We start from the raw sequence: 19695 nt of genomic DNA, 5'->3' as shown, positions 1-19695 counted from the left end.
TCCAGGCGAGGCCCAGGCTTCAGGCTGGAGTAGGCCGAAGTTGAATTACAGACTCAAAAAGAACTGAAAACTTCTGGATGTGTTTCTAGTTGTGTTGTATACATTGTAAATGTCCTGTACAGAATTTGTTTTTTCTAAGCTGCTGCTATTTTTGTACTGAAGAATGTTTTGTAATGTTATAGCTGTCTGAAAGCATTTTTTTATAGTCACTATACTTGTATGTTCTTTGTAGCAAAATGGAGATTGAAAACGTATAGTTTTGTTTCTTAAATTAAACTTCTATTATTATAATGAAAAATACCTCTCCTGATTTCTCCTGTCTTCTTTTGGTCAACTAATTATTATTAGAATTTTTTTTTTTTAGTGAGAAGCACACCTATAATAGAGATGGTTTTTTTAAAAAAGCTCAAACCAGATTAGATTCAGCAACAATATATTATTGACTGAAGATCAACACAAAGCAAATTGTTTTCTTAAAAAATAGAAGATTATAAAATATTGATTTCTATAATATTTTAGATAATATAAGATGATTTAGCATCTCACAACATCTCATATATATATATATATATATAGTTCTCTAATGCCAATTATTTTTGTACTGTAATATGCTTTAACTAATAACGCACAATTTTACAAGTTCAATGTAGATCAAATTTATATATTTTTGGAATGTGCTAATATTTGCAAATGATAATAAATTGACTTAAATAATTAAATGACTCAAATAATTGACTTACCTGACCAAATATAATTAAACAACATTTTTAGTTGAATAAATTGTAGGAAATTATTAAATAATTCAAGAACAGATACTAAACCTAAATGAAAAATATAAGCTAATATAAACAGACTAGAGTGATTGAAATAATGAGGTACTAAAATCCTGTAAGAACAAATGGCAGCTGCTCATCTGTTCTGAGATGATGTGTCAGTCTTTATGTGTGCCAATGTGTTTTATGATATATATGAATATAAAATTAGTCCATATGCTTTCATCCAGCACCATTACCGCAATATTGCCCACACCATGTTTATGTTTTTAGCATATGCTAACAAACATGGGCATCATTTCAGAGCGCCACAAAAAAATGCTGCCATTGGACTGAACCATCTGTACTGAGACTAGTTAATGTATGAATAAGAAAGGCGTCCAGACCGCTCGGAGCCCGGGGCCTACTCTCACCCATCAATCAGACCGAGAGAGACGCAAGCTGTCGCCAGGTTGGCGCGTCAGCATTGTGCTGCACACGCAGGGGACGGCCAGCGCTCCTTTTCATGTTAGTGCAGGAAGATTTGTCACTGTCCAATAAAGCTGTGATCATATTCAGCCCGTCCTCACTGGGAGCCGTTTTTATGAGAGGCTCTGACAGCTGTGCACACCATCATTTGTTAGCTGGAAAGATCAGGGAAGACATTTGACTCTTCAGACTTTCTGATATGACCAATAGTTGGAGATGAAGGTGTGAAATAATGAGCACGACGGCATCAGAAATGAATCAGGGCTCTGGGTAAAAATGCAACATAACGTGACTTAATATTTATAATGTAGGTAGTAAAATCCACTGTTTATTTACAATTGATCCAATAGTCGTGACTTGACATAATGACTTGCTTTTTAAATGGTTAAAGATCTTCCATTCAAAAGTTTTGGGGTCACAAAAATATGAATCATTAATGTTTCCAATGGTAATAATCAGAAATGTTTCTGATATCTGAAGGAGAGTGTGACTGAAGACTGGAGTCAATTCAGTTTTACATCACAGGAGTAAATTACATTTTAATATAAAGAAACTGTTATTTTAAATTGTACTTATATTTCACAATGTTACTGTACTTTTAATAATACTACTGTATTTTTTAAATGAATGCAGCCTTATATATTACGGTAAACATTAAAAATGTAACAGACCCCAATTTTTAGGGGTGGTTTATGCCCTAATTAAGATAAAGATAAGTTTTTAATTTCTGCATGTAATGTGAATGCATATGGCCTTATCATGTACTAAAATATCAAAACGAATGAAAGCCTAATGACATGCTGTCAACGACCAACAAACATCATTCTGACTCATCTTGCAGTTCGTTTAATTTAAAATCAAGTTAATAATGCACTTACAAGAGAAGTCTAAGGTGCAAGGCATTCCTGAGAGGTTTAAAGTTAAAATGTTTCATTAACATACAGTATGCAGTAATATTTTAATGCATAAAGTCTTTTGAAACTGTATTTTTATGTTTATTATTGTGCAATGCCTTGCTTTCAGACTTCCATTGTGATGCAGATGGTGCCGATTGAACCCAGAATATTACTTTAAAGAGATGTACTTTGAATATATCAGTTATAAAATGTTAGCTTTTTATTTTCACTCTGTCACTGAAGGAGTTAATTTTAGGCTCTTCTATGGTTAACTCACTCCGCCTCGAGTGGCTCGTTTGCTTTAACGCACCATGGCACAACAGTTTTCAGAAGTTTTATCACTAATACTGAAGCATAAATCAGAATAGTGCCAGTGGGCAGCATGCAAAATGTTGCGATTCCAATGTGTTTTTGAACTTGAAATCTTAATTTGTGCAAAATCCTTTTATACACACATGCACACAGTTTGACACTGTATTTCTCAAGAGCTAAATCAAGCGTGAAAAATACACATTTCTCCTCACAGGAATCCCGGGCCGACAACTGAAAGATCAGAGGAGAGATGAAGAGATGTGTCTTCTCTCCTCCTCTGCTCTCCTCCCTCTCTCTCTCACCCTAAATAGAGGAAGACAATAGCACTCGCTCCGAGCACAAAGAGAGGGCGCAGGGGGCAGCCCGTAACACAGCCCTCTCCTTTTGTGTTATTTTCTGGATGCGGTAAGCGTCCCGGTCGGCCTGCAGAGGGCCCTGACACTCCAACGCCAACACAAAGGCGCTTAGCTCCTTATTTATGGGCCCATTGACAGCGCTAAAGAGCTCCTGTCAGGGGCCTGCTCACAGTCAGCTGGTGAACGTCCCAGCGGGGGGAGGCAGCTGCCGTCCTGCCCAGAGAAGAAGCTCCCTCAGCGGGTCCCGTGTCCCTGCGGCCCCCCTGAGTCGGGGTCCCAGGCACAGGTGGGTATGGGAAGCTGAACACATTGTGGGGATTATTGGGAGCTGTGGCCCGGCCTGCTGCACAGGGATAATTAGACACATTGACTTGTGCAAAGCTGGTGTTTCCTGATTGGGGGCAGATGGTGACGGTCCAGAGAGAGAGAACAGCAGGGGATGTATCTGTATGTGGACGCTTGTTAGGGAAAGGTAGAGATATATCAACATATATAACATAACATACGAACATATTTTTAATACATGCATACAGTATAGATGGACGGACGGACGGATGGACAGACTGACCGATAGATAGATAGATCGAGAGATAGATAGATAGATAGATAGATAGATAGATAGATAGATAGACAGATAAACAGACATATACTGTAGATAGATAGATGGATGGATGGATGGGTAGATGATGGATGGATGAATAGATAGATGATAGATAGACAGACCGATAGATAGAGAGATAGATAGATGGATAGATATAGATAGATGGATAGATAAACAGACATATACTGTAGATAGATAGATAGATAGATAGATAGATAGATAGATAGATAGATAGATAGATAGATAGATAGATGGATGGATGGATGGATAGATAGACAGACCGATAGATGATATATAGAGAGATAGATAGATAGATGGATAGATATAGATAGATAGATAGATAGATAGATAGATAGATAGATAGATAGATAGATAAACAGACATATACTGTAGATAGATAGATGGATGGATGGATGGATGGATAGATGATAGATAGATGGATGGATGGATGGATGGATGGATAGATAGATGGATGGATGGATGTATGTATAGATAGATAGATACTGTAGATAAATAGATAGACAGACAGACATATACTGTATATAGATAGATTAAATAGATAGATAGAAAACAATACATTTCTAATGTTTGTGAAAGAAATGTCTTATGCATGTTATAAATATTTAAGTAAATTTACATAGTAAGATGTTTTTGTGAAAGGTTTATTGACTTTTAATCAGAAATTACATGTATCTCTCTATCTCTATCTCCAGTATCTGTCTACATCGAAATAAGTAATGTATACTGTACTGTATAATAGGATTCTACTGTCACTTTTGATGGGTTTAATTGATTTAGGTAATTTATGTGCCTTTTCTGTTTAAAATAATTATTTTCACGAAAAACATACTGACCCCAACTTTTGTACACACACACACACACACACACACACACACACACACTTTTTCCTTATAAAACCACATCAAACCTGCCTGAAATTTGACCATCCATCCAGCCATCTCTCTCTCTCTCTCTCTCTCTCTCTCTCTCTCTCTCTCTCTCTCTCTCTCTCTCTCTCTCTCTCTCTCTCTCTCTCTCTCTCTCTCCTGCAATCTGTTCTGAATGTGACATAGCGACAGCATCTAATCAATACATGAATACACCTTCTGTGGCCCCAGATTTAGACTGACAGAGTTAATCAGGGAACCAAAGGTCCCAATTAGTGGGATTGGGGAGCGTTTGGGGGACATATTGTGGAACACACGCACATATTGCTCCGGGAGGCTTCAATTAAGAGAGAGGCACACGAGACGGCAAGGCTGACCCGGTGACATTCTGTTAAACCTCACTTCCTGTCACTCGCTCGGAGCCAAACACAGCTGGCCTGCATATAATGTGTGTGTGAGGGGTCTGGGGCCTCAGGTGTGTAGTTAAACACTCCCATTAGGCCTCAATCCATATGGGCTGTTCTGAATTCTAATGAGGTGATAAACTCCTCGTGTCAATTCCATTATGAGCAAATTCATTTCTTGATTATGTGTAACAGAGTGACGAGACAAACTCTCTCCCTTGAGACCTCACACCACTTATGATTGTTTTCAGTCCTCTAAAATATGAGGTAGGCCTATCCCTAAGATCCCGATTTTGACTACCAAATGGGGGGAAAGCTTAACATTTTGAAACATACTTTGAAAAATAGAGCATGTTTTTTTTAATAAAAAAAGAGAGATTTTAAACTAGAATGATTTCTTTATTTTTATCACATATACATGTATGTATTAATAAAATACCGTATATCAAATTATAAAATATAAAAAAAATTACCCATATACAATATGTAAAATATAAATGGAATCACCCATATATAAATTTTTTCTCACTGGACGTTCAATCAGGGCCACATTTATGCGATGAATATAGTATCAAAATGATTAAGTCAAGTCAAGTCAAGTCAAGTCATCTTTATTTATATAGCGCTTTTTACAATACAGATTGTATCAAAGCAGCTTCACAGTGATAAAATCAAAATAATACAAAAAAAAACAATTTCATCATCATCCACCTTTAAGGCAGATCTATAATATTGTTGAATATTAAATGTCCCCAACTAAGCAAGCCAGAAGGTAAGGCAACAGCGGCAAGGAACCAAAACTCCATCAGGTGACAGAATGGAGAAAAAAACCTTGGGAGAACCCAGGCTCAGTCGGGGGCCAGTTCTCCTCTGGCCAATGAGTGAACAGTGTATGAAGTTCAGAATGAATCAGAGTATTTGTCCAGTTCCGGTTGGTTGAAGTCGGAGTGGAGAGGAGGAGAGACTGGTTGACACTTCAGGTCAGCGGCGTCGTCGTCGTGTCCTGGCGCTGGTCCTTCATCAGATCTGGATACGGCCTGGTTCCGGTGGACAGCAGTAAACCTCGGGATAGACAGAGAGACTAATATTAGCGTAGACGCCATCCTTCTTATGATGTACCAAGTACATCAGGATTTACGGGAAGTGTTCCCGGTCCCGGCTGTTCTAAACTATGCAGCCTAATTATATAAGTCTATAATGTGTTATGTGTATGCTAGGCCGAAGAGATGTGTTTTTAGTCTAGATTTGAACTGACAGAGTGTGTCTGCTTCCCGGACAATGGTAGGAAGACTGTTCCAAAGTTTTGGTGCTAAATAGGAAAAGGATCTACTGCCAGCAGTCGATTTTGATATTCTAGGTATTATTAACTGGCCGGAATTTTGAGATCGCAGTAGACGTGAAGGACTATAATGCGTTAAGAGCTCGCTCAAGTACTGCGGAGCTAAACCATTTAGTGCTTTGTAAGTGATCAGCAATATTTTAAAATTTATACGATGTTTAATAGGCAGCCAATGCAGTGTTGACAGAACAGGGCTAATATGGTCATACTTCCTGGTTCTAGTAAGAACTCGAGCTGCTGCGTTTTGAACTAGCTGTAGTTTGTTTATTAAGCGTGCAGGGCAGCCACCCAGTAGAGCATTACAATAATCTAGCCTTGAGGTCATAAACGCATGAACTAATTGTTCTGCATTATTCATTGAGAGCATATGACGTAATTTAGATATATTTTTAAGATGGAAGAAAGCGGTTTTACAGATACTAGACACATGACTTTCAAATGAAAGATTGGTATCAAAGAGCATACCCAGGTTCCTAACCGACGACGAAGACTTAACAGAGCAGCCATCAAGTGTTAGACAGTACTCTAGGTTATTACGTGTGGAAGTTTTTTGTCCAATAATTAGAATCTCTGTTTTTTCTGAATTTAGTAGTAGGAAATTACTAGTCATCCAATTTTTTATATCAGCTATGCATTCCGTTAATTTTGTGAATTGGTAGGTTTCGTTAGGTTTTGAAGAAATATACAGCTGAGTATCGTCGGCATAACAGTGAAAGCTAATTCCATGTTTCCTAATGATATCTCCTAATGGTAGCATATACAGAGTGAACAGCAGCGGTCCTAGTACTGAGCCTTGTGGTACGCCATACTGAACTTGTGATTGATAAGACATCTCTTCATTTACTGCTACAAACTGATAACGGTCAGATAAGTATGATTTAAACCATGCTAGTGCAATTCCACTAATGCCAACATAATGTTCGAGTCTATTTAAAAGGATGTTGTGGTCAATGGTGTCAAATGCAGCACTAAGATCTAGTAATACTAATAGAGAGATACAACCACGATCGGATGATAAGAGCAAATCATTTGTGACTCTAACGAGAGCTGTCTCGGTACTATGGTACGGTCTAAATCCGGACTGAAAATCCTCGCAGATATCATTTCTTTCAAGAAAGGAACACAGTTGTGAGGATACTGCTTTTTCTAATATCTTTGACAGAAATGGCAGATTAGAGATCGGCCTGTAATTAACTAGTTTTGTAGGATCAAGTTGCTGTTTTTTAACAAGCGGTTTAATCATAGCTAGCTTAAAGGTTTTTGGTACGTATCCTAGAGACAAAGATGAATTAATGATATTAAGAAGAGGATCTATGACATCTGGAAGCATCTCTTTCAGCAGCTTAGTCGGTATAGGGTCTAACATGCACGTTGTGGATTTAGATGATTTGACGAGTTTGCAAAATTCTTCCTCTCCTATAGCAATGAATGAATCAAATTTTCCCTCAGGGAGACTACAATGCACTTCCTGATGCGATACTGTATTAGACGGTTGCATAGTTATAATTTTGTCCCTGATATTACCGATCTTATAAGTGAAGAAGTTCATAAAGTCATTACTGCTGTGTTTCTTGGAAGCTTCTGGGCTTGAAGCTTTCTTTTTCGTTAGTTTAGCCACTGTTTCAAATAAATACCTAGGATTATGTTTATTTTCTTCTAATAGCCTAGGGTTGAAAAATAAGCAGATCTAGCAGCTTTTAAAGCCTCTCTGTAAGCAATCGAGCTCTCCTTCCATGAAATCCGAAACACCTCTAGTTTTGTTTTCTTCCAGTTGCGCTCCATTTTTCTGGCTGCTCTCTTAAGGGCCTGAGTGTGCTCGTTGTGCCACGGCGTTGGACTATGTTCTTTAATCTTCTTTAAGCGCAGCGGAGCAACTGTGTCTAAAGTGCTGGAAAAGAGAGCGTTAAAAGTTTCTGTTGCAATATCAAGTTCTTCTAAGCTATCCGGGATGCTGAGATGATGAAACTGATTAGGAAGATTATTGATAAAGCAATCTTTAGTAGCAGAAGTGATCGGTCTAACATATTTATAACACGGAGTCGGCTTTGCAGCCTTGGCTAAATGTAATTTACACGAGACTAGATAGTGATCTGAGATGTCATCGCTCTGTTGCAGTATTTCAACGGCATCAACATCTATTCCATGTGATAGTATTAGATCTAGAGTATGATTACGACAATGAGTCGGTCCTGACACGTGTTGTCTAACTCCAATTGAGTTTATAATGTCTTTAAATGCCAATCCCAATGCATCTTTTTCATTATCTATGTGTATATTAAAGTCACCAACAATTAGTACTTTATCTGCAGCCAATACTAATTCTGATAGATAGTCCGCAAATTCTTTGATAAAGTCTGTATGGTGCCCTGGTGGCCTGTATACAGTAGCCAGCAGAATTTTCAAACGTGATTTATCGTTTGCACTATATATTTTTACATTAAGCACCAACACTTCAAAAGAATTATATTTACAACTAGATTTCTTAGTGGTTTTGAAAATATTACTATAAATTACAGCAACACCTCCTCCTTTGCGTTTCAGACGAGGTTCGTGTTTATAACCGTAATCTTGTGGGGTTGACTCATTTAAAGCAATGTAATCGTTTGGTTTTAGCCAGGTTTCTGTTAAACACAGCACATCTAGGTTATAATCTGTAATCATATCATTAACTATTAGCGCTTTTGAAGTAAGAGATCGAATATTCAGCAACCCAAGCTTTATCATTTGCTCATTTGTATTATATCTGTTTTTTATTTGTTGAAGATCAATTAAATTTTTAACCTTTTTTAACCCATTTTTAAATGGGTTTGAACGCATTTTTGATTTCCAAGTTCGGGGAACAGACACAGTCTCTATATGATGATATCTAGGTGAAAGAGGCTCTATGTGATGGGATTTATCTGACCTTGGTGACGTGAGGCCGCTAGCAGACGGTCGGTTAAGCCAGTCTGTCTGCTTCCTGACCTGAGGCCCAGATTGTCATGTTTTATCTCTAAGACTATGAGCCAAATTACTAGAGAGAAGAGCAGCACCATCCCAGGAGGGATGAATACCATCTCTTTTCAACACATGCAATCATAATTACTTGATACATGTTGCAACTTGCGTGTGCAAAAATCAAAATTGAATGAATTTGTTGCAATTTGCACAAATAGAGGAATTTTTGTGAATACAAATATTTTCTTTTGTATTATAGTGTATCATAATTTTCTCGAAATCCAAATGAATCAAATGAAATCGACTCAGAAAAGACGTCAATAAATGCACGCGTGTCATCTGATCCACACATGCACATCTTCTTTGTTGCATGCGCAAATTATGATACACTAATACAAAAGAAAACATTTGTTTCTATTTGTACAAATTGTTACACATTTATTCAATTTTGAATTTTGCACACACAAGTTGAAAGGCATGGATAAAACATATCTGCAACATGTATCAAGTTCATTGATAATTGTGCTTGCACGTGTTAATCATTTTGATTATTTATCCCATACTAATTTCCCAATCATTGTGAGCTGTAAGTTGTTATATTTACATTTATAATATATATATATATATATATATATATATATATATATATATATATATATATATATATATATATATATATATATATATCACTATTTAAAAAATGTATAGAATATTGTATATGACTATAGTGAAGACAGTTATATGTAACTATTCACTACAAAGTCAGATGCAATATTTTATACATTTTTAAAATAGTGCTATATAAGGTTATATATATATATATATATATATATATATATATATATATATATATATATATATATATATATATATATATGTATGTATGTATGTATGTATGTATAAATGTATACAAGACATATTTTAAGCGTTATTTATTTATTTATTTATTTATTTATTTATTTATCTATTCAAAACCAATTAGTCTCTTGTAGTGCGTGATTGTAGCTCTTGACGGCCCCTAGAGGCCTTCAGTGCAATGACAGGTGTTTTTCGCGTTTCATCACAAATCTTGATCCTTTGCGCTTGCCTTACGCCGCAGTCTTACTTGAAAATATTTTTACAAACTAATTCAAACACACGTTCACTTTCTTAACGCAATTAACTGGTTTATATCACTCTTAAAATCGTTAGTAAATAATCTTCAATATGTTTAGTGTGGTGTTTATTCATATTATTTTGACGCTTTGGTGAGGTCAGAGTTCAGTTCACACGGATGTCGTCATGCGCTGAAGATGGCAGACGGGTGAGTTTATTGCAGACAAATGTTCACTTTTGTATTTTAATGCACGATATAAATAATATATTCGCATTTTGCAACAGTAATTCCACTCTGAAGAGTGTATATCCGCATTAAAGAGATGTAAATGTTAATGTAAATGATGAGTTTTATTGGCGGATGTGAAATAGGAAGTCGGACGTGTTTGTTGACAAAAATATCACGGAGTCATGAAAGACAAATACATGTTACAGTCATCGTTGTTATTGTATTATTCCTGTAAACCCATCACATATAAACATAAAAAAAACATAGATCGTGTATATCGCAGTAAAGTGATGTAACCGAATGGCCAGAGACATTGAAATGAACGTATGTCGCAGATTGTTCCAGATTGATTAGAATATTTACACACATGATTGATCGATTATGAGTCATTCCTATCCTATGCAGGACTTACTGTACCTCAAATATGTCGAAGATTAAATATTTTTGTTGTAAAGAATTATAATTACATTGGTTAGTTTTCTTTTATCTCAGTTTTACTGTTAACATTATGGAGAATTGTAAATAACCTCAGTACTTCGGTCGCCAGTCATATTTTCTTGCCATTGTGTAAATAATCAGGTTTAATTAGTGAAGTTTAAGTGCCTAAGCTTGACCAGAGCATATTTCTACACAGAAACGAGTCAAATCACCTTTATTTATAGGCCTAGCTATAGAACTTTACAAGACAGATGGTAAAATACAAGCAGATTTACAGTGATAATAGGGGGGGGAAAGCAGATCTAGAAGAAAATAGCGTCATATTCCAGCTTAAGTTCAGTAATGATTAATTTTTTTTGTTGTAAAAAGTTTTATCTATAAATGATCTACACAGCTGCTCTTAAGAGAACAGTAATGTCATCGTCCAGCTCAGTTCAGTGCTCATATAATGGTGAAATCCTTCCTTAAATTACAACACATGCATGCCCATTTTTAAGGGTTACAGAGTTTCAATGATACTGTATGCCAGGATGTACCCAAATGTAACATGTCTGATGATTATTTATCATTTGAGTCATGTCTGATGATTTCAGGGAAGGAGGATGGTGGGGAGGCTGGTTGACACAGAGCTTCCAGACCGTCAAAGACAAGGTGAGATAAATCCAGACCAGTAATCCAGCGGGACTTTATGATATGGATAATGCTGAAATGTTTTATGTATCTCTCAATGATGTGTTTTGGAAAAGCAATGTCTGATGATCAATGGCTACAAACGGTGTTAAACGTTTTGAATCACTAGTGAGAATGCTTCTATTTTGAATTATTTTCTAATATAATAAAATGTTTATTTTATCAGTAGAACAATATAAGTGAATTTGTTGAAAATCAGCATACATTTCTTATATTCACTCCCCTCTTGCTTTATTAGTGTAGAAAAATGATTTCTTATTGATATTTCTGTCTTAGTTCTGTCTTAAATCTAAAACGGTTTAATTTATAAAAAAAAAAAAACAGATATTTAATATGGAACCAGATTTCTGGACCCCGTTGTAGATAAAGTTAGTTTTAAATCTTAAAGTTGTCATAAATATTACATTTGTTTTCTTGTTCAATATTTCATATATATTCTGCTTTCTCGACAGTCAGCTGAGGCGTATGAGTTTATCAAACGAGACCTGACAGAATTCTCCAGCGTGGTCCAACATGACACAACATGCTCCATTGTTGCGACAGCGAACGCTGTTAAGAGCAAACTGGCCGTAAGCAAACAATTTTACATCACATCACACCAACACAATGTTAATTGTATAGTGTTTGGTCTTCAGTGCTAAGAGTAGACATAACATCTTGTTAGGCTAGTTGATGTAGATGTAAACCCTAGCCACAGATTATAGGTTTTAAGCTGCTGCTTTTTAGGTTGAAGGTTCATCAGAGGCCACGGAAAAGGTGAAGAAGGGCCTTTCAAATATACTGGGTGTGATCACAGACACTTTGGCCCCTCCACAAGACATGACCATAGACTGTGATGTTATCACGCTGGTGGCCACTCCTTCAGGCACAACAGAGGTGTACGACAGCGGCAAGGTCAGCCACATTCACTCTTTAGAAATATATATACTATGTATGCGTGAAGGGACACATGATGAGGTTACTTGAGGTTACATAGCCATGACAAATATATATGCGTATCATTTGTTGAATCACTTGCGAAATGGAGTCATGTTTTCATTAACTTGTTGATAGAGTATGTCAGTATTCCATGGTTTTGATTGACATGTACTGGTTTTCCTCTCAGGCTCGACTCTACAGTCTTCAAGCTGACCCCGCTACATACTGCAATGAGCCAGACGGTATGTCTCTGCCTCGTGTCGTCTATTCCTCAAGCAGGGATGCGTGTTGTTCAAGTGTTTGGTGTGTAGGGCTTGGTTAAAAATATAAATTTCTCAATTTTAATCGATTCACATTCATTTTGAAGAACCGATATCGATTCTTAAAACCCATGAATCAATCTTTCAATGCTGTTTTCAGTTGATCAATGAACAAAACTTTGTAGCACCTCCCATCCAATAAAACACAATAAGCTTTGTTACTTCTGATATGAAACAAATCTCAGCTTTCAAATTCTGTTAATATTACAGTGATGTTTCTGATAGGCCCCAATTAATCAATATTGAATCAAATCATATTGCAAGCTTGTGGACTTGCTGTTTGTTTTGTTTTTATTATATTTATATGATATTTGTATTTTTGTAATTCAATTTTTGCCATGAAAATAGCTTTGAATGCTGACATGGCATTAAATAAAATATTCTGAATCTGAATCTGCAAGCTTGTGAAACAAATGTATTGAAATTTGTGTCAATGCCCGGCCCTAATTCCATGTATTATTATTTTTTCTTTCCAGGCCCTCCACAACAGTTTGATGCCTGGCTCTCCAGTTTCATTTTAGAAGAGAGGAAGGCAGAGATCTCTGAACTGCTGGTCAACAGTCCTGCCATAAGAGCTCTTTATACTAAAATGGTATGATCATGCTTCATCCTCCTTTAATTTACATTCCTATTGACCATCTGATTTTGTCTGGGCACGTTATTCAAGATATCATTGTTTTTGTTACTTTAATCTTTTCAGGTGCCGGCAGCAGTGGCTCATTCAGAGTTCTGGCAGCGGTACTTCTATAAAGTGTTCCAGTTGGAGCAGGTACAGCAGATCTGTGTCTGATGAGAATTCAGGATTATGTGCTTATCTGAACACACACAGCTCACACACTCAAACAACATGATTACATCAGTATGAGTCACTGGATACTTACCAGCACAACACTTTCTTAGCTGAGGTTTCATATTTGTTTTGGGTGTGCTATCAAAGACTCAGCCAGTCAGTTAAAGATTAACATGGTAGCGCCATCTGCTGATCAGAGTGTGTGTCTACAATAGGTTTGCAGTCTGTGTGTGTAGAGACGTGGTTCTCAACTGGTTTAATTAAAAGTCCAACACAATAAGCCACCCGTATTATGACAAAGATTTTCCTTTTTAATCAACACAAACTGGGAGAGAAATTAAGCAACTGCAGTTAATTGTGTGATTACAGAGGTTTCAAGAACTGTATAAAAACAATGGTTGTGGGGATTTTTTAAAAAGTAATGGGATTGCAGTTTCAAATTTTATTCTCTAGCATTGCAGATAGATTATTTTAATACGAAATTTAATCAATCATAAATAAATAAGCAAACAAACTTAATTTGTTAAAATAATTTTAAGTCATCATTTGGCCTCTAAAAAGTTTGCTAATCCCTTCTGATTGGTCTAAAAATGCATCTATCCATCGCAATGCATTAATTTTAGGATTTAATACGACCTAGTCTGTTAAAGATTTATTTATTTACCAAAATACAGCTCAACATTACAAATACAACTTAATACAAATTACATATTTTCAGTTGTAAAAATCCACCAAATCTAGATCCCCAATCTAATTCCAGCATAGTTGTATTTCACAACACATTTAATGAAAATAATTACGAATCAAATCAAATTGATAAACATTTTCTGTTTGTTACTTTCACTTTACAGTTCACTTAAATGAAAATTTTAAATAAAATTGGTCAGTAGAACATGCCAGGGTCTATATCCTCTAGCATTAAAATGTTAATATCCTTTGTTTTAATTGTGTTATTATTGTCTGTTATGACCATTTTTTAAAAAGCAATGTTAATCATTGAATATAGTTGCTACTTTAGGGTTTGCACAGCTCCCTTTAACATGACTATACTACAATAATTGCACAAAAACATTTTATATATCATAAAATGTGTGTGTGTGTTTGTAGGAAGAGGCTAGGAGGGTAGCGTTGAAGCAGAGAGCAGAGCGCAAGACTTCTGAGAGTCTTGGATGGGAGGAAGAGGATGAAGAAGGTTTGACTGAATTTTTATGGGAAAGTGTCAAAAATATTGACTAGCTAAACCTAAACTGTGTGAGCTGCCTTGCTGTCCATCGACTTGCTAGGAAGCTCATTAGGTTTTTGAACAGAGCATTTGTGTTCCTTCATCAGCATATTTTCTCTCTCTCTCCGCAGGTGAGTTTCTTGGGGCCGCGTCTTCATCTCGCTTAGATTTCACACCCCCTGTGGAAGAGGCACGTGTCCCTGCGGTGACGCTGATAGAGACCCCTGAAAGCTCCTCACCTCCTCAAGTGGTGGTTACCTCCAGCAACGTAGCATCTGACGTCACCCCCTCCGTAAGCAGTGACAGCGTCAGTTTCCCCACCCAGATCGAGAACCAAGCGGACTCTGTCACCATCAGAGTCACGCAGCTGTCGCCCGCGGATGATGAGGTCTCTCAGAAACTCTCAGAGGCCAGTCTACAGGAGACGGTCCCGGAGGAGCGACCCGCGCAGCGTGAAGAGCCCGCCAGAGAGGATATGGCTCAAGACCTCCGAGTGTTTGAGCTCAACTCGGACAGCGGCAAATCCACACCCTCCAATAATGGCAAAAAAGGTGAGGAAGCCCACACAATAATTTGTACTAACTATATAGATCAATAAATAAATACAATTATGTTGTTTGCTATATACCATCTGTACACACACAAAACACATCATGGTCATATTCCAGGATGACAATGTTAAGATCCATCAGGCTCAGATTGTGAAAGAATGGTTGTGATCATGAAGAATCATTTCCACACATGAACTGATGCTCCTCTGAGTCCAGACCTTACATTCATTGAGAGACTTTGGGATGTGCTGGAGGAGACTTTACACAGTGCTGGACTCTTGCATTGACAATACAAGATCTTGACCAAATATTGATGCACCTCTTGATAGAAATAATGTTGTGATGTTATTTTCATCAAGAGGTGTGTAGATTTTTGGTCAAGATCTTGTATTGACAAGTAATGGCTAACTCAAAAATGGTAATTTGTGCAAAATGTTTTTTAACCTAATGTGTTTAACATTAAAACATCCAGCATAGCAACGTTTTAACATACACTACCGTTACACATTTTTGTCAGTATGTAAAAAAAGAAAAGAAATGAATAGTATTCTATTCAGCAAGGATACATCAGATAAAATGACTGTAAAGACATTTATAATGTTACAAAAGATTTCTATTTCAAACAAACACTGTTTTATTTGACAAAGAATCATGAAAAAAATTGATCACCATTTCCACAATAATATTAACTGTTTTCAACATTAAAGGAGAACTCCGGTCAATTTTAACATTGAGCTCAATTTTTAGTAAATTTGGAGTGCTGTCAATACAGAGAACAACGACAAAAATCGGTGTTGCCTACACTGTGTTATCCTATTTTTAAAATTTGCACCCTATTGACTTGAATGGGGCAAGTTTTAAACCTGCTTTTATTTCTCTTATCATCCTTGATGTGTCATACAAGTGCGCAGCCATGTTGAGTGATTCCTTCAGAGTGAACACGAGTGAATCTGACTGCATATCTCACTAAGATATGAATAAAAATGATGTTAATTCAGCCAGTGCAAATACCTGTATTTAGTTCCTGTTTTCGGTGGAAGTCCAAAGTAGTCGATTGTCGAGTTCACGCGCGTGATCATAGTAACTAAACCTATGCGCGTGAACTCGACAATCGACTACTTTGGACTTCGACCGAAAACAGGAACTAAATACAGGTATGTGCGCTGGCTGATATAACATCATTTTTATTCATATCTTTCACATCTACTGCAGTCAGATTCACTCGTGTTCACTCTGAAGGAATCCAGCAACATGACTGGGCACTTGTAATGACACATCAAGGATGATAAGACTAAGAACTGGTTAAGTTTAAAACTTGCCCCATTCAAGTCAATAGGGTGCAAATTTTAAAAATAGGATAACACAGTGTAGGCAACACCGATTTTTGTCGTTGTTCTCTGTATTGACAGCAATCCAAATATACTAAAAATTGAGCTCAATGTTAAAATTGACCGGAGTTCTCCTTTAAAAATAATAATCAGAAATGTTTCTTGAGCATCAAATCAGCATATTATAATGATTTCTGAAGGATCATGTGACACTGAAGACAGTAATGATGCTGAAAATTCAGCTTTGATCACAGGAATAAATTATATTTTATAATATATTGACATAGATGACAATTATATTAAATTAGGAATATTCTGAAACATTAAGTTTTTACTGTATTTTTGATCAAGTAAATGCAGTGAGCATAAGAGATCTTAAAATCTTGTCTTGATTGCTGATGTAATGTTTGCACGGTGTGTATTTACACATGTAGGTTCGAGTACAGATGTGAGTGAAGACTGGGAGAAGGATTTTGATCTGGATATGACGGAGGAGGAGGTTCAGATGGCTTTGTCGAAAATAGACGCAACAGAAGAGGTTTGTTCTTTATGATGGTTAACGATAAACTAGAAATGACAAAGACCCTTATACCGTGTTTAGGAGCAATACAGAATAATAATACAGAATTATAAAGAATAGGGCTGGGTGGTATGGCGGTATTTATTGTGGCGACGGTATCAAATATTTTGCTATATCGTGTATATTGCGGTATGTAGATATATATACGCATAGAACAGCACTATTGACACTTTTGTTTTATTACTTTTGTTTAATTTATATTTTCGTTTGTTTGTAATTTGCTTTGTTTTTTATAACAAACAAAAAAACTAGATTGTGATATATATCGTTATTGTGAAGTAAAATTTCTGACATTGTGAAGTAAGATTTTGCGTATTGTGAAATAAGATTCTGGTCATATCGCCCACTCCTAATACGGCATAATATCTATTTTATTTTCTGACCGTGACTGGACGGGCCAAGTTTAAAAACATCACATTTTTAATTTGAAAGCAATGATTTTTCTACAGATCTACACACCCAAAAACAGTTGAGCGCAGTAGTTTTATCTTTTTTAATTTGTTGAACATCACATTTTTCTAGCTTGTTTCTTCCTAATGAACTTATTTTAGCTTCATCGGAAACATAACACTTTGAGTGGAATACTGAGGGTTGTTGTAGTCGAACTCCAGATGTGTGGTTTGGTAGATGCCTTTACCCAAGGCTAATTATTTGTTTCACATATACTAGGTCTCTTGTGCATGTGTATGTATGGGCAGTTCGAAGTTCTTGCTTTAGGGCTTAAGTCCTTGACATGTGACATTAGGATAGATGAGCATTTACACAGTCCAGGTCATGTGCATATCTGACTCCCTCCGAATGTTTTCTAAGTGATCCGATAACAAAACATTTATGGTTTTCGCGATCCATTTGTGATGTTCACTGAGATGAATGTTTATACATTTGGTTTTCATTATTTTAATCTCTTCACCAGTTGGAAGATGCAGACTGGGAGAACTGGGAGTGAGAATCTGGTGGAGGGAATTCTGGTCCGAAATCGACACGAGACGTTGCTGTACCCAAAGTGAACCATGCTTAATGTATTTAACTCCTAGTCTACAGTCACACCTGCTCATTTCACCAGTCCGCTGAGCGGGTCTCCTCCTGCGAATGAAATTAACATGCTAGTTATACACTTGTCCACCAAGCGGTCATCTGAAGTGTGTTCTCTAACCAGAGCTGGTGAAGGGGTGATCTGTTTTTGCTCTGGCTCTCCTAAAAATGACCTGCGGTGAAACACTAAGACAGTTGAGAGAAAGCACGCGTCGGCTAATGAGGAGAGGTCATCTCGCATTGCCATTTGTACCTGCCGTATATGTACATTAATGTTCTTCTTCTTTGGAGATTTCAGTGGGAGAATGCTAATTAATTGCCAGGGCTCCTGATTAGCTGTAATCCATTAAGCTGTTCATCATTCTTATAGGATTAGAAAATAATCTTTCACATTAAAAAATATATTTATGTTTCTTTTTTTCTGGCATATAGGTCTCTGGCTTCATTTTTTTTAAGTTAGCTTTTCTTGAAATACTAACACCTTTAATCGTATGCAAGTTATTCTAGCATTGAGAATGGAAATGGAGAGATGCTTCATTCATTCTGCGGATGCTCTATGGCCTTGTTTTACTGTTTGGTGTGGAATGAAAAAAATGTCATGCAAAAGTTACAAAAAAAAAGTTACTATTTCACTAAATGCACCTGTTGTTTCCTGTGATGTCCACTTTATCTTCCCGTCCTTGTCTTCATCTTCTCATAATTATAGCCTGAAATAGTAAATGTGATATATCTGTGCTCAGAATTTCATCCAGATGGTCATGGGTTACACGGTTTACTAATTTAAGGATATTTTGTGTTCTCGTTTATTTGTCACTTCAAAAACACTGTGTCAATATATGTTTAAACTGCAGGCCAATATTTTAGGCATCTAGTTTTAAGGTGAGGCTCATCTTTCGGTGAATACAACCTCCAGACTGACTATCATTAGAATATCTTGCATGCTGCTTCTCTACAGTGTTTCTCTAGACCTTTACTTCAATTATAATCTGCTGGCATTATTTGAAAACGGGTCTCAAACTGTCAATACTTTTTACTATTATATTGTCCTCTATTTTTCCAATGAACATCACCATTAAAAGCAATATCATGCAAATTGGTGATTTGTTTTAATAGCTGTTTATATTGCACATGTTAGAATACTTGGCATATAGCACACAACTCATATGCACTACTTTTATTATACTTCTTCTATTATGATTTTGGATGCTGTTTTGGAGCTTGACTGCTCCAGTCTCCATTAATTGTAATTGCATGGAAAAAACAACCAGTACATTTTTCAAAATCTCCTTTAGTGTTTATGAAAGAAAGAATTTTTTTTTTTTTTTTTTTACTAAATGTTTGTTTAAAGAAAACATAAGAGATTTATTACTATTGTTTGCCTATTAGTTGTTATATTTTAGACTTGTCGGGATGGTTTTCGCGGGAAATTTTGCACATACGTCACTCGCTCGTGCATGTCTGGTCATATGCGAAAATAAAGGACCAATTTCTCCAGCGACTTTGACGAGTTTATGGTGTGTGAGTGGCAT

General features: G+C 36.4%; 1 protein-coding gene across 2 annotated transcripts; it reads left to right on the top strand.

The window, feature by feature from the left end:
• The first annotated feature begins 10019 nt into the window (after positions 1-10019).
• Positions 10020-18593, top strand: bsdc1 (BSD domain containing 1). Of its 2 annotated transcripts, XM_079635622.1 has the most exons (11): positions 10020-10276; positions 11329-11386; positions 11878-11994; positions 12152-12319; positions 12531-12585; positions 13140-13255; positions 13364-13432; positions 14561-14645; positions 14807-15226; positions 16989-17092; positions 18048-18593. In XM_079635622.1, the coding sequence occupies exons 1-11, from the start codon at positions 10266-10268 to the stop codon at positions 18078-18080; spliced, it is 1236 nt and encodes a 411-aa protein (XP_079491748.1). In that variant the 5' UTR covers positions 10020-10265; the 3' UTR covers positions 18081-18593. The 2 variants fall into 2 exon arrangements, with proteins under 2 accessions (XP_079491748.1, XP_079491747.1); XM_079635621.1 differs by lacking the exon at positions 10020-10276 and having other exon boundaries at positions 11297-11386.
• The last annotated feature ends 1102 nt before the right edge of the window (positions 18594-19695 follow it).

The sequence above is a fragment of the Phoxinus phoxinus genome (assembly GCF_949152265.1).
Source record: "Phoxinus phoxinus genome assembly, chromosome: 14".
NCBI lineage: Eukaryota > Metazoa > Chordata > Actinopteri > Cypriniformes > Leuciscidae > Phoxinus > Phoxinus phoxinus.
The sequence above is the reverse complement of the archived record's forward strand: the minus strand, read 5'-3'. Positions and strand labels throughout refer to the sequence as shown.